Source organism: Perca fluviatilis, chromosome 20 (genome assembly GCF_010015445.1).
Source record: "Perca fluviatilis chromosome 20, GENO_Pfluv_1.0, whole genome shotgun sequence".
NCBI classification, from domain to species: Eukaryota; Metazoa; Chordata; class Actinopteri; order Perciformes; family Percidae; genus Perca; species Perca fluviatilis.
In genome coordinates, this window is record NC_053131.1 from 17,860,098 (window position 1) to 17,874,137 (window position 14,040).

General features: G+C 37.8%; 3 protein-coding genes and 3 non-coding genes across 6 annotated transcripts; all 6 read right to left on the reverse strand.

The window, feature by feature from the left end:
- Positions 1 to 756: 756 nt before the first annotated feature.
- On the reverse strand, positions 757 to 3,981 carry rpl13a (ribosomal protein L13a). The gene is made up of 7 exons (XM_039786835.1): positions 3,858 to 3,981; positions 3,186 to 3,258; positions 2,900 to 2,965; positions 2,584 to 2,685; positions 1,873 to 1,958; positions 1,611 to 1,670; positions 757 to 1,005 (listed from the first exon to the last, which is right to left on the reverse strand). The coding sequence occupies exons 1-7, from the start codon at positions 3,876 to 3,878 to the stop codon at positions 796 to 798; spliced, it is 618 nt and encodes a 205-aa protein (XP_039642769.1). The 5' UTR covers positions 3,879 to 3,981; the 3' UTR covers positions 757 to 795.
- Positions 2,064 to 2,137, reverse strand: LOC120550085. The gene has a single exon (XR_005637562.1). It is a non-coding gene; the product is annotated as a small nucleolar RNA SNORD50 (small nucleolar RNA).
- LOC120550082 lies at positions 2,768 to 2,848 on the reverse strand. Its single transcript, XR_005637560.1, has one exon. It is a non-coding gene; the product is annotated as a small nucleolar RNA Z195/SNORD33/SNORD32 family (small nucleolar RNA).
- On the reverse strand, positions 3,032 to 3,114 carry LOC120550081. The gene has a single exon (XR_005637559.1). It is a non-coding gene; the product is annotated as a small nucleolar RNA Z195/SNORD33/SNORD32 family (small nucleolar RNA).
- Positions 3,982 to 4,975: 994 nt separating the features above from the next.
- Positions 4,976 to 6,599, reverse strand: atp5if1b (ATP synthase inhibitory factor subunit 1b). Its single transcript, XM_039786836.1, has 3 exons — positions 6,443 to 6,599; positions 5,686 to 5,798; positions 4,976 to 5,464 (listed from the first exon to the last, which is right to left on the reverse strand). The coding sequence occupies exons 1-3, from the start codon at positions 6,509 to 6,511 to the stop codon at positions 5,323 to 5,325; spliced, it is 324 nt and encodes a 107-aa protein (XP_039642770.1). The 5' UTR covers positions 6,512 to 6,599; the 3' UTR covers positions 4,976 to 5,322.
- Positions 6,600 to 7,499: 900 nt separating this feature from the next.
- On the reverse strand, positions 7,500 to 13,230 carry zmpste24 (zinc metallopeptidase, STE24 homolog). The gene is made up of 9 exons (XM_039786838.1): positions 12,737 to 13,230; positions 11,471 to 11,617; positions 11,004 to 11,207; positions 10,361 to 10,513; positions 10,026 to 10,167; positions 9,671 to 9,846; positions 9,409 to 9,513; positions 9,131 to 9,274; positions 7,500 to 9,013 (listed from the first exon to the last, which is right to left on the reverse strand). The coding sequence occupies exons 1-9, from the start codon at positions 12,842 to 12,844 to the stop codon at positions 8,789 to 8,791; spliced, it is 1,404 nt and encodes a 467-aa protein (XP_039642772.1). The 5' UTR covers positions 12,845 to 13,230; the 3' UTR covers positions 7,500 to 8,788.
- Between the last annotated feature and the right edge of the window lie 810 nt (positions 13,231 to 14,040).

The window sequence follows — 14,040 nt, forward strand, 5'->3', positions numbered from 1 at the left end:
AACATAGATGTTAAAACAGCCTCAAAGCTCCAGATAAATTTGGTAATGTTCTAGTTTGTCATTTATTTCGATACACTATTTGGGAAAATGAATGTAACTTCATATGTACAGTTAGTGGCTACATCCTATATGGTTACTACTTTGAGACCATTTAGATTCACTCAAACAGATTTATTTGAATGTGTTCAATTTCTTAAATCGTTGTTTGGAATTTTCCCAATTCCATAGAATATAGCAACTTGTGGACTTCAAACTGAAATTTAAGCCTGAAATAATCACATTCTTCACACTTCATCTCTCCTTCCACACTACTTGTGTTGTTTCAGCCATGCTTCTGAGGGAGAAACACCTCTAGCTTATACAATATTTTAATTATTTAGTTTGCCATGAGACCAGAAATAATCTTAATTACAGAAATAGCAAAGTGACATGTGCTGAACTTTGCATTGGTGCATTACTGAGACTTATTTGCATGCATTACTGAGACAAATTTGCATGATGTGGTTGTCAAATATATACATATTAATTGCTAAGAATTCTTGTCAAATGCAAGAGTTATATACACATTCACAATAACGGCAACCACATTTTACAAACTGGGCCTATGTAGCACGTGCATTGCAGCTACTTATACTGTAGTGTCCCAACTCTGTACTGCAAGATCTGATTCACCACATTACTAGCATGCATATCACACTTCATTTCAACTCTAGTGCATTTTTTAGCCAAGAGGAATGAAAGTCAATACACTTAGTATAAACATTTATCTTTCTTTATTGGCCAAAGACAAATGGCTCAGACAAGGACTCCAAACTGTTTCAGAACATCTGTGTATTTTGCAATCTTGCTCTCAACGTTCTTTTCTGCCTGCTTGGTCAGCTTGATCAGTGTCTTTTTCTTGCCGTAGCGAAGCTTAGCCTTCTCCTTTCTCTTCTCCTCCAGGGTGGCGGTGATGGCCTGGTACTTCCAGCCGACCTCATGTGCCAGACGCCCAAGCAGAGCGAACTGAGTGGGAAAGTCAACAGTCAAAGTCAGTCCGTTTCATGGTGCATCACTGGTAAGTGTACATTTACTAGGAGATGATTCTTATTAGGAAAAGAGTAATTTCCAAAAAATACATTTTGGACATGTTTAAAGCTTCAATTTGAGGTACAACTTGTCCCAGACTTGACTCAGTAATTAGATCCGAAAAGTTTGACTCATCAATAGATGATCAGCTTCGGGAAAAAATTCTCAGCATTGTCAAGTTAGAACTGTTGTTGCAGGTACATTTTAGAGCTGCAATGATTAATCGCCATCTGTTTGGATAATTGATTAAATCTGTTTGAGTCTTTCATAAAAGTAAAAATTCTAATTCCAGCTTCTTAAACATGAATATGTTCTAGTTTCTTGAATCCAATAATCTGAATATTTTATAGACCAAACTACTAATCGAGAAAATAAATCTACAGATAGAAATCGACTGAAAGAGTTGCAGCCCTAGTAAATTGAAGCATTTTGATTTTAGTTTGTCCGTAGTTGCAAATTATACAGCCAAGTAAGCTTTACAATTTAAAGTGTGATCCTCAAATCTCATTCAGTCAGCTCTTGATCAAATAGGCAGGGCTCACCTTGCGAGTTGGCTTCAGACGCACAACCTTAAGAGCAGCTGGAACAACCATGCGCTTCCTCTGTGAAACAAGCCAACATCAGACAAAGAAGAAAACTGCACATCTAAACATTGATAGAATAGAACGTCTCAGACTTTATTTCTTTTCAAAGTTTTACTCAAACAAGGTAGTTTAAGGTAATGTGACATCACTGACAGCAGAGTTAAACATGTTTGGGCCAAACAAGCTATAATGTGGCCCTTTGTTAATTGAGATTCATCACCTTGTCATAGGGTGGGGGGATACCGTCGAACACCTTCAGCCTATCCAGAGCAGCCTGTCCTCTCTTGGTTTTGTGGGGCAGCATGCCTGTTAAAGCAGAGAGAATATTTCTATGTTCAATACACGTTTAAAATAACCACTGCAGCTGAATCAAATGTTTAGTTGTCCTAGCACAAATGTACGTCCCCACTCAACTCAGCAATCAGATCCGAAAAGTTGTCTCATCAATAGATGATCAGTTTGGGATTAAGAGCTCATCACTGTCAAGCAAGGAACAACTTGTGCTGGTCAAATAAACGCAAAGATCACATTTCAAAAGATGTCAATTCAGTTCTCAGAATTATGTTTATATTTTTAATCCAACACTCTTTGTTGGGTTCTTATGATTTATAGTTAAGGGCAGACAACTAGACCAATAAGGCATCTCAGCCACATTCAAACTACTTTTTCAAATATTGCATGCCTCACATAAAATCTAAGTAGGTTGTACTTGTGTGTAGGCTGCATATGGAACATGCCTACACCTACTCTGCTTAAACTGAGCACAGAAAATTATGCAAGTGCAATCTACTAATTTAAGTGATTCCAAGTTTTTCCAATTACATTTATACTGTCATTTTTCAGTTAGGGAAATCCGTGTATGAATCATCAGTATTTAAATACTTTGTTATGGTGAGAAGTTTCCATGTCCAGAGTAGTGTCACATTCTCACCTCTCACAGTCCTCCAGAAAATCCTGCTCGGAGCTCTGAAGTGGTATGGTCCACGAGAGGGGTTGGTGTTCATCCTCTTACGCAGGAAAGCCAGGTACTTCACTGTCGAGGGGCACATTTAGCTACAGTTACAAATCCTTCAAGGCACCAAGCAGTGGGAGTCACAACTTCAGTATGCAACGTTGATGTCTCAGATGGTAGTGCATGTAAGGTAGTCTCATGGTCATTGAAACTCGAATAATAATGGTAAAACATCACTGACACTCATTTCCAAAAAACACTGAAAGAAGCTTCATTGTACATGCAGCGTACTTACGCTTGTTGCGATAGAAGTTGCCGGAGATATTGATGCCTTCGCATCTCACCACCACCACTTTGTGTCCTATAAGAACACAATAGTTTAGCGTTTGGACAAAAAGAATCTGGTCCTGTTAATGATAATCGGTGTCCCGTCTCAGATGGTAGTGCATGTGAGTTTTCTCATGGTCGTTAAACTCAAGCAATGAGGTAATAGTTATCATCATAGACAGAGGCAATACAGGGGCTTCTCACCCATGCGCTGTTGAATATTTTAGTGAAACGTCAAAACGAAAAAATCTTACCCAGCAAAACCTGTTTAGCCACAAGGGCAGCAAGCCGGCCAAGTAGATGGCCCCTGCCATCAAGCAGCAGAACCTGCAGGTTTTAAAAGAGAAAAAAATAATTTAAATATGACCTAAAAACAGGCAGACATTTAACACATTTTAAATCAATAATTGCCACAAGAAGATTATGAATAACTGAGAAACAGTTTCTCCATGAACCTTGCAGTAACTGCCACATGGATTCAGACATAACGTTAGCTTAGCATCATCGTCAAAGCATGATAACACCTTGACTATAATTTAGACTTAAATAACACGTGTTAACTATCAAGTATAGCACTATGATGTACAAATTAAAATACATGGACCTATCAAATGACAAATTGTACGTATTTACCTAGAATAATAAAACCTGTATTTTACGTATAAGACCTACAGCTACACTGACAAATTTAAGCGCGCTAACGGCATTGAGTCGTTAGGGAAGCTGCCATGATGAAGGCATGTCCACTCAGCTAGGGCTAGCTGTCTCAAAAGGCCTAAAATAAAGTCCTAAGAGTAACATCGAACAAAACAACGATTACATTAATGAATCTCTAAGTTTTCTCCCACAAGTTAACTAGAAAATACCAGCTTTAACTTACACTAAATAGCAAAAAAAGACATTATGATTCCGCAGCAGCTGCCCACCTTATTGAACCGGTCCGCCATGATGAGCGAAAAGAAAGACGCACGGGGTTGCCCGTGCTAAAAGACAGGGGCAGGCGGAAGTGACGAGATTTCTTTCTTTCTCGTGGGAAATGTGTGTACAAATCTACAAATCTATCGCCGCCGTTGTATGGAGGGAGAAGTTTGGATAAACTTTATTCCAGATTTTTTTTTGTTTCCAATAAATTGATGCTTTCTTGATTCCCAATTGAGAATTTATATTTTTGACTAAGATTTAAACCTGGACCTTTAGTAAAAGCACAGTCTGTTACTTGCCAATATTGGGCTAATATCAATACTCATATTCACATAATGCCTAATTAAAAGCACCATCCTGTTGTATGCTGCTTGTAAGTTTTACTTAGAATGGGTTTATGTTGAATTGAGGAAAACTATGTTGTTGTGTACTTTGCGTACTTAAAAGATCATTCCGTGCTTATGTGGGCTCATGCATTTCAGGATTATGCACACAGAGTTGTAATTTTGTCTGATTTATTTAGCTTGGAAATCCAGTGCATATGACATTGGTGCTTCAAGGCTGGATTAACAACTGGGGAAAGTAAACAACTACCCCAGGGCCCTCACTGGCCTGTATGTCAGTTGGTTCATGGATATTTGTTGCAGATATGCACAACTAAAGCAGAATGATGAATGATTAAGGATCAACTTGAAGCACCATCACACATTCACAAAATTCATTTAAACCATATTCATGTTCCTAAATAGTTCAAATTCCAGTCATGTCACAAAAGTATGTCTACATATATACTGTATAGTCTATATACTTTTCATATTAAAGATATAAGCGCTGCACCTAATGATTATTTAATAGGCCAATTATTCTTATGATTAATCAATAGTATGACATTGTAAAAATTGTTCCCAGAGCCCAAGGCGATGTCTTCAGACTGCTCGTTTTGTCAGACTAACAGTCCAAAAACCTTAAAGATATCAAATGTGCAATGACATAAGACAGTAAAAGGAAGTAAATCCTCACATTTGAGAAGTTGAAACTAGAGAATGTTCGGTAATTTTCCATAATAAATGAATGTTCTGTTGATTAACTAATCAGTATAGCACTAAAGAAATAGAGCTACCAATGCCATTTACATTACAAATTTATTTTAACATCACACCAGAAGATAAGTTGATGTTGCCATGTGAAGCATTAAATATATTTAAGTGTTTCCACTTTGGCCTTTTGCCTGAAACATACAGCACACTGACCAAAACGATGGCTACGGGTTGAAAAAGTTGTACAACTTGTATCATAGCATGCTATGGAAACAATCATCATTTTATGAACGTTTTTAATAACTCATGCATTTACAGAACAATCACCCACACATTCATGACTGGCCCAGTAACACTGTGCATGCAGCAATCTGAATAAAGGTATCTGGCTGGGTCAGTGAGAAAACTGCAACTTCTTTCTGGAAGGTTTCACTCAGTCGTCATGCTTCAGCTTCCGGATCTTTCCCTTGTGGCGGTCGATATCGCGCTGCAGACGTTCAATCTCTTTTTTGTGGTGGTCAATTTCCTCCTGGTGATGCTGCTTCAATGCAGCCAGTTGCTCCTGCTCCTTACGCCTTATATGCAGATGGACAGGTAAGGGGGTGACAGAGGGGCGAAAGGATAAATAGTGAGAAAAAAGACAAAGGTAACAGAGAATGGACAAAGAGATACAGAGAGACATTAGTACAGTAAGAGAAGATCATAATGGGGGACTTGTATGGTTGTAATCCATGAGTAAAGAGATAGTAGAGTTAACACTCTCATTCCACATATGGTGTAAGAAAGAAATGCATACTTGAAGTACATCTCCTCCTCAGCGGCCTGCTTCTTCCCCATGGCTCCACCTGCCTCTCTGATGGACCCTCCCCCGCCACCACCTTTTCCTGCACCTTTACCCAGCTCACCCAGCTGAGGAAGGGCAGGGAAATGATGAGTCAATACATTCACAGACAAATATAAACCTTGTTAGGGCTTTGCTATGTAGAAATGAGACAGCAGCTTCAAATTACACCAGTTCAAAGTTAATTTCTCACTTGGGCTTTGTTATTTAGACTTGATATTAAACTAGAGTCAGTTTGACTCTATGAAAATGACTCTATTTTGAAGGTCAATAATCAGTTCACTAAGGAGTGGAACAGGATTCTTTGTTTGCAAGGTGATAATGGAGGTGTTTGGAACAGACCAGAAACTAACAACAATGCAACCAAAACCTCAGAGGACAAAACCGATTCATAGAACCGAATTCTGAAGTCTGAATGAGTTGGTTTAACAGGAAACTACTGGTGTTTTAATTATACAAAACTTGATATGATTAAAACAAATCCTTTGTCAAAAAACACACTGTTGTAAATCTGTCCCTAAAATTGTATTACTACAAAATTCGTCTTATCTAAAATCATGTCACAACAGTTGCTTAGCTAGCTACATCAAGCAACTTTAGTTCCAGTTAGCTACAATTATTAGGCTAATGTATTTAAAATGATTCGCACAGAAGTAAAACGGCTACCAAAAGCAGTGTTTTAATCAAGTGATGGTTTGCAGGACGTATTTACCTGGTCGGATGACATTCTCAGCTGTGCAGTGACAAAACTCCTGATGTTAGGCCTTAAAAACCTCGCCATGTTTGAGTCTCACATGTGAAAACAACACTGATGACAGGGAAGCTTGCCCTTGTCCTCAAAATACGCCACAGGACGGCGCCATTATTAGCCAGACAGGGGTGACGACACGAACATCACGCTGGTCTAGGAAACCAAGGGAAATAACAATTCATATATTGATATACAGTACACTACCGCATGTGTTTATAATATACATAACAAGTAATATAGATAAAGTGTAAGGAAAAACGCCGGGTCCCTTTTTCGAAATGGTATGGTCTCAAAAGACAACAGCTGATGCCACACGTTCTTTGCGTAGCTGCTTAACGTTTAATTTTTTGATTTTATTCCAATGAAGACATTACGATATAATATAATATTCAAATGTACTGCTTTCTTAAATGGAATTTAAACAGTATATTCAAATTATTGAATTACTTGCTTTTAAAAAAAAAAAATATGTCCGTAATTTATATATATAATTTTTTTATTTGATCCTTTAATTTATCTATGTCAACAATACCCATGGCTGCTTCTTCTCTTTGTCTACATTACTGTTTCTATTTTGTTCCCCCAAATTATTTTATTATTAACTATTTTATTTTCTTATGCATTTTTCGTACTCAAAATTGAATTTTCAAATAAAGTTGTGCGGGGAAAAAAGAAAAACCTTGGAGATTTAAAAAAAAAAGATCTAAAGCATAAGTTCCAATTAAAGTAATATTAGAAAGCTACAATGATTTCATGAAATATAATTTTAGTCCATTGTTGTGAATGAGTTTGAAGAAAACCCTTACATGTACCTACACAAGAGGCAAGAATTATCCATTAATAAAATAAGTGTGTCATATTACAGAATAAATTCTGGCATTAAAGTAATACTCACCATAGCGTATTACTGAAAGTTGTCTCGGTAAGACCTTAATAAAAGGATGTAGCCATGCTCTGTCATGCTTAGAAAGTTTTTATTTTTATAACTATATTTAAAAATTAAAACCAACCAAAAATGAATGCTTTGAAGGAATTTTATTCAATGCAGCAAAGAAAGTACAGAGTCCCCTCGCTGAACAAACCAAACCCTGGCTTATGTGGTGAAAGGAACCTCGCAGACCACCTTGCCCAAGTCACCTATAAATACGTTGCTTGCCAGGCAACTCTGGGCTCCCTCCGGCCCATAAACAAGAGAAGAAACTAAAAAACACTGCATCAACTTAAAATTTCAAACCACATTCAACATTTTTCACAATTCACATCATACGACATTACTCTACTCATTAAAGTTACATATGTACAGGCATGGTTGGAAACTTGTCGGCAAGCAAGTGCTTTAGAAAAAATAAAACAAGATCCTCCTAGTTCATGTAAAAAAATGAAAAGTCTAACCTAATTTCAAATAAAATGTTCTGCACTGCTCTGTTCATTATGTATCCAATGCATCTGAACAAAAACAGATAACTAGAAGTCCCGTTTTTTTTTTACTACTGTGAGAAAGCAGTTCCTCTTGCATAACTGAGAATTTGAGTTGATGACTAGATTAACGTTTTTTACTCTTGAGCTTGCCTGGCGACATTTCTAAAGAAGCAATAGTTGCAAATCCAATTCTGGCCTGTGTATCTGCAAAAAGCATTGTCATGAGTATGATTGAAGTTGTCCATCATGTCTTTTAGTTTGTTTTTTAATCCACAATATAAAACTCAGTATACTTGTAGGATTAACCACTTTATAAGCTTAAAAAATAACCCCAAGACTTTAACAGTTGGATGTCATGTACACATCACAACAGACACACTTAATCATGTAAGTCAATTTCAGGTTTTGAAATTAGTCCGTCTTCATAACTTTATCTTCTGCATAGAAAAGAAAAATTCAATCAATTTAAATTGTAATCAAATTGTACAGAAATTAAATATTTTCAAAAACTAAACCTTCAGGTCAATCTGCAAAATGTGACCTGTGCTCTGAAAATAGCTTTTGCTAAACACACATTGCCCAGAAGTATTGCTCTCAGCAAGTGCATATTAGGTGTCTCTGGAGAAAGAGCGGAGACTTCACTTCAGGCTTAAGATTTCTTTTAGGCTGGCTTGTGCTGATATGTTTTGGTTTTGTTTAAAACAAAGTTTCAAAGGGAACAAAATGGAAAGTATGGCGAGTAGAGAAATGACTAAAACAAGATAAAAAAAGATGAGGGAGGGGGGAGGCAGATAGGTAGAAAAGGACCATGGTGCATCACAGGGCCAGGAGCGGTCTGCGGAGGCCCTTTGGAGGAGGCAGCGGTCGCCCCTCCCCCTTCCAGCCCCGTCAGTCCTGCTTGATGCTGCCCAGCGCTCTGAGGCGCTCCAGGAGGGGAGGGTGGGAATAGTGCCACATGGAGAACAACCAGTCAGCCACGGGGAAGCCCAGGTTATCCTTGTTGAGCTTGATGAGGGCAGAGTAGAGCTCGGAGGCTTTGCCCATGGCGCGTGCAAAAGCATCTGCCTGGAACTCAAACCTGCGACTCAGGACTGTCAGACAGAAGGACAAGAGCTGCAAAGACAAGACATATAAAAATCGTAATTTGCGACGACGTTTGTAGTGAAATAATCTTAATAACTCAACAACTCAAAAAGTGATGGAAACAATATTTATCAATCCCACACTCACCTCATTGTACGGGGAGAAGATGAACTGGAAGATAATCATCAAGCCTATTAATGTGGGTTGGCTGTCATTGAAGCCGAAAGCTACAAACAGTTCCTTGCGCCCAATCAGAACAGCAAACAGGGAGAAGCACAAGAAGGAATTCATCTGCAGAAAGAACAGAGTCAGCAAATGTTATTTGCATATCAACTTACATCTGAATGTCTGCATTTGATCACCTGTAATCAGGCTAATTGTTAATTTGTTGGTGCATACATTGAGAGAAAAATCATCATCATCACCTGACTGATGACGATATTCTTAACAGTGTGGCCAAGCTTCCAGTGGCCAAGCTCATGACCAAGGACTGCAAGGATCTCTGCGTTGTTGCATCCTTGTTTCTTGTTCTGTTAAAGTATTTGTAAGCGAACAACAACACTGTTGAATTACACAGAAAGACAATACCATTTCTAATTACGCATTTCATATAATACTATAGCATTTTCCCTGGTTCGTATGAGTGGCAATACAATTTTTTCTGTATAAAGTTTATGGCTATGTAACCTTGGGCTTGGCTTTTGATTCGCTGGATGTATCACCAGTCTCTGGCTGCTCCGGCTGTGGCTCCCCAGACTTGTTGAGAGGCGAGTAGTCTTCCAGCAGAGTGTCAAACAGCACAATGCGTTTGTTCTTGAAGAACCCATAGAAGTAAGCATTGCTGTGTGACGAACGCTTAGAACCTGGAAATATAGAAAACATTCCAAGATAATTTAAGAGTGGTGTATCCACAACCAACATGTAGAAATATTCAACATATCTTAACAACTTATATTCATAATGTGATAATGATAAGATGTCAAACAAAAACATGAAACTGGCTCCAGATGCAAGCACTGTGAATTTAGTATTATTATTTTACCTTCAACTACATAAACCTTTGTGAGGGGGAAGCTTATACTCTTGGCCATAGCCTCAATGTCTGTTTTCAGCTCTCCTTCTGGCAAAGGAGTAAACTTGTCAAACAGGGGAGCAATGTAGTCAGCATAGATTGTTACAAGCACCTGGTAACACAGAAGAGAAGATGCATTATGATAAATTGTTATCCAAAGTGTAACTACAGAGTAACTATGTATTACTTTTGATGTACTGCCTAATTACAAAACAAACTACACATTCCTTTATTACGCAAAGATGCCTTTTCTACATGTTCACTCATTGTGACATAACAGCTGACAGGGTGAAGTCAGCACTAACCAGAGAAACAGCCAGGGTGAAGAGCCAGGCATAGATGAAAAAGTAGTCTCCACCAATCTTGATGATGTACAGGAGAAGCGAGGTGACAGGGAGCAGGATACACTGGGTCACAATAAACTTCTTCACAGCATCCTTGAGGAAGAACCCCAACGTCTGAGAGGAAGACAAGCCATTAAAATAAAAAGACAATGGTGGATAATAAAAAAAAGTTGTGTGTGACTAACAGTGGCTTGGGCCTTAAACTGGCGATCTTTTAAATATTAAATAATCCCATTAGACTTCGGATGTGGCTGTAAAAGGTTTGTCCTTAACTTGTGCACAGAGAGAGCTTCTGTGGTCTGCTTGAATTCACATCCGTCACAACAGATTAAAATGGTGACATGCTTGAAAAATAATAAAGTCCTCCTGTAGCATTATTTAATCTTTACTGCTTTTTATGTTTCTAATAATCGTTTTGCCAAAATACAGCTAAACACTCTACTTCCATAGCTGCTTTGGAGCCTATTAGAGGGTGATCTTGTGGCACAGTGTAACCATCACGAAATCAAACCACCGCTGATGTTCTTCCTGAGGAAGGAAACCACAAATATTTAACAGCCACCTTTCAGACCTACAGAGTGTGAGTGCTGCTCAGTCAGTGTACCTGCTGATTAAAGCCATGCCTCTCCTCAATGACAAATGTGTTGTACACACTCCAGGGAAGTCCAGTAAAGGCACTGAACAGGGTGGCAAGCGTCAGAAACACGAGTGATTGGGTGATCTCGTACTCTGAACCGAATCCTATGCGAGTTGTCACAGAACCAGCGACACCCCACAGAAATGGGATTCCACCCAGGAGCAGGATCAGCTAAAAAGTTTTGAGAATAGCAAAAGCTCTTTACATATCAAATTAAACATGTGCCATAAACATAAATGATGAAAATTACTTTGTTTAACTAAGTATTCAGGGTAACATAAACAACCTTTTTCACAACAACAATCCCAGAGTAATCTGTCCCATTGTCCATTTGTGACATACATTTAATACAGATGTTTTGACACTCATAGTCCACTTCTATCAACACATCCAAGTCAAGCAATCTATGGCTTTTAATTGGCTGGTTGTCTTACCGTCCCTTCAGTCTCAGAATAGAGTCCAGACCAAAAGCTGAAGTTGCTTTTATCCAGCTGATAAAGACGTGACTTCTCGAATGTTTCAGAATCCATGATCTTCCCAAGTTCCTGTGGCACATGAGTTGTTGAACTGTATATCCTCCTCTGTGGTGGAAAACGAAATCAGCACCAATGCTATATATTAGTCAATGCAATACTGTTAGCCTGTGCTACAGACTTCAGACAAATATCAGACAACTGTGGGGAGAAAATTGATGAATGATTTATGATTTTACAAAACAAGATCAGATTTTATTCTTAATTCTTCTTGTTTAGTTTTGTTCAGATTTATGCTCCAGAAAGCACGTGTCCTTTTCCTAGATCTAGCTCTTAATTCTAATTTACCAACACATACAATCACATGTTTTGAGTTGACTAGTTTCTTTAATGGGCTCATCTTTAAGGTTTATTCGCTTCTAAAATGACTTAAAGTAGCAACTTTGGAAATACACCTAATTTAGCCAAATGCAATTAAATAGTAATGCCTTTTAATTTGAACTTCACCAAACTGTACTAGTCCTGCCCCTCTGTTTATGCTGTCATAAAACTACATTGCTATCCAACTCATTTACACTTTTGAGTCAGCCTGCATTATGTTATGGTCACAATATCCTGTTTCTACAGAAAATACATCAAACTCCGCAAACCGCTCTAAATATTTTATTTCATTGGGACGGAGAAGAGTTCGATTACACAATACAGAATGTATAGGGCTTCGATTTCGTTTATTGTATTAGAAACATACATGTCTTCCAACATCTGTCAACTGCATCCAAGCACTGATTTAATATAAACTGAGGTGAAATATATACAAACGTAATGTTCAAGAACTTTGTAAAGAGGAAATGTTATTCAGTTGTCATAGTTTACCAAGTGAAAAGACCTTGCAATACCCTAATGAGTATTTGATCACATCAATACCAACCAGAAAATGTGTAGATTTATCTTGTATAGCCACAGTTTATATATTTGTGCAGGTTCACGTGTAACATACCACCACCTAACTGTTATATAAATGCTGTCATAACAGAAGTGTAAAAAACTATTAAATTAATTTATATTACTCTTTAGTTTGCAAGAAAACAATCACACAAAAAAAACACATTTCAACGTTAGCTTATTTTTTAATAACTATAATTTGATTGCGGGTCTTTTTCATTTGAAAAGCACGTTTTGCTACAAAGCAGGAACTTTGAGTCTAATGCTGACAAATGATGAACTTACCTGTCTGTAAGAAAGGTATGCCTCCCATAGATACACCGTCCACGAAAATCCCAAAACAGCATAAAATATCTGCTTCTCCACCGGGAGGTCAAATATACTTTCAACCATCTCTGCTCTGTTTTTGGTCAATGTTTTTGGAGCAGGGCTGACTAGCTCGCAGGCTAACGGTAATGTTAACGTTACCTAGCCTGACTGGTAGTTTTAGCTAGGCTAGCAGCTACTTAGCTTCCACTCTACACACAAACAAACAGACAGCACTTTATAGCTGAATAAAAGGAACACCGTTCCCACGTTAAATCGACAGATACCGACTAAAAATGTTAACTCGGAAAACTTTGCATCTAGTTTCCATTCCTAAGTCAAGGCGTTTACAGCTAATATCTTTCCATTCATGCGAGATGCGAATCCAGTGCGAATCTGACGATGAGGTGTGACACCAGATTCTACCCCTGGAGAAACAACGACAACTATAACTTTGGTTCCGCAGCTGATTCATTCAGGAACTTCTTGAGGTCAAACAACAAAGTATGTAAGATACACCATACATTGCTGTTTGAAACAGACTTACTCTCCGTTTGTCTTAACCCATACGTTTGAATGCGTTATTCACCGCTAAATGGTCGAAAAAACAGTCTGTGGTCTAGGCAAATAGCCTAAATTAAACGAGAGCGGTGCTAACGATTATGCCTAATCTCAATGCAGTCGCTATCATTCTCTTATGACTGAGCCACCAAACAAACATATGGTTGGCGTTTTAATGAGATCAAATTATAAAGTAGAGCAAGTATTTTATTTAATTTCTAGTTTACTGTTCAATTTCTCTTCATTTGAAAAAAAAAATTAATACATATTTATTTATATATATATAAATAAATAAATAAATAAATAAAGGACAAAAATTTGCTGCTGGCTCGTCCTATTTTCTGTGCAGTGTGAACAGTATTCTTATGTTGCAATATTGCATGGATCCTGGTTTGTTTATTACTTACATTTTAACACATTTGTAAAGAACGTGCACCACAGTCCCATCAGATCTCAACCTACCTGAAGGCCACTACCATGTCAGTTGATGTTCTTTTAATTGCACATATTCATATTCCCAAACAAAAAAAGAATGGATGGTAATCCAGCCTTGTCTACAGATTTAGTGACATGTTTTTTATTTCAAGAGATACATGGGATAAGGCAGATGCTGTTCTTTTTGGAGAAACCTACAATTCCACTATCCAAACATCAACCAAATAAACTATTTTATACAACTATTTATTTCAAAAACAGACACATTAAAGTTATTTATTAAAGTT

What these genes read in the sequence shown, in the direction of transcription:
- rpl13a (XM_039786835.1), bottom strand. Translation starts at nt 3,878, where the DNA reads ATGGCGGACCGGTTCAATAAG. An exon ending in TGGCGGACCGGTTCAATAAG is followed by an intron (nt 3,259 to 3,857) that starts GTGGGCAGCTGC and finishes TAAAACCTGCAG; the next exon opens with GTTCTGCTGCTTGATGGCAG. An exon ending in TCCCCCCACCCTATGACAAG is followed by an intron (nt 1,671 to 1,872) that starts GTGATGAATCTC and finishes CTTGTTTCACAG; the next exon opens with AGGAAGCGCATGGTTGTTCC.
- atp5if1b (XM_039786836.1), bottom strand. Translation starts at nt 6,511, where the DNA reads ATGGCGAGGTTTTTAAGGCCTAACATCAGGAGTTTTGTCACTGCACAG. An exon ending in TGAGAATGTCATCCGACCAG is followed by an intron (nt 5,799 to 6,442) that starts GTAAATACGTCC and finishes GCCCTTCCTCAG; the next exon opens with CTGGGTGAGCTGGGTAAAGG. An exon ending in GAGGAGGAGATGTACTTCAA is followed by an intron (nt 5,465 to 5,685) that starts GTATGCATTTCT and finishes TCTGCATATAAG; the next exon opens with GCGTAAGGAGCAGGAGCAAC.
- zmpste24 (XM_039786838.1), bottom strand. Translation starts at nt 12,844, where the DNA reads ATGGTTGAAAGTATATTTGACCTCCCGGTGGAGAAGCAGATATTTTAT. An exon ending in GGCATGGCTTTAATCAGCAG is followed by an intron (nt 10,514 to 11,003) that starts GTACACTGACTG and finishes TCTTCCTCTCAG; the next exon opens with ACGTTGGGGTTCTTCCTCAA. An exon ending in AAAGGTTTATGTAGTTGAAG is followed by an intron (nt 9,847 to 10,025) that starts GTAAAATAATAA and finishes CTATATTTCCAG; the next exon opens with GTTCTAAGCGTTCGTCACAC.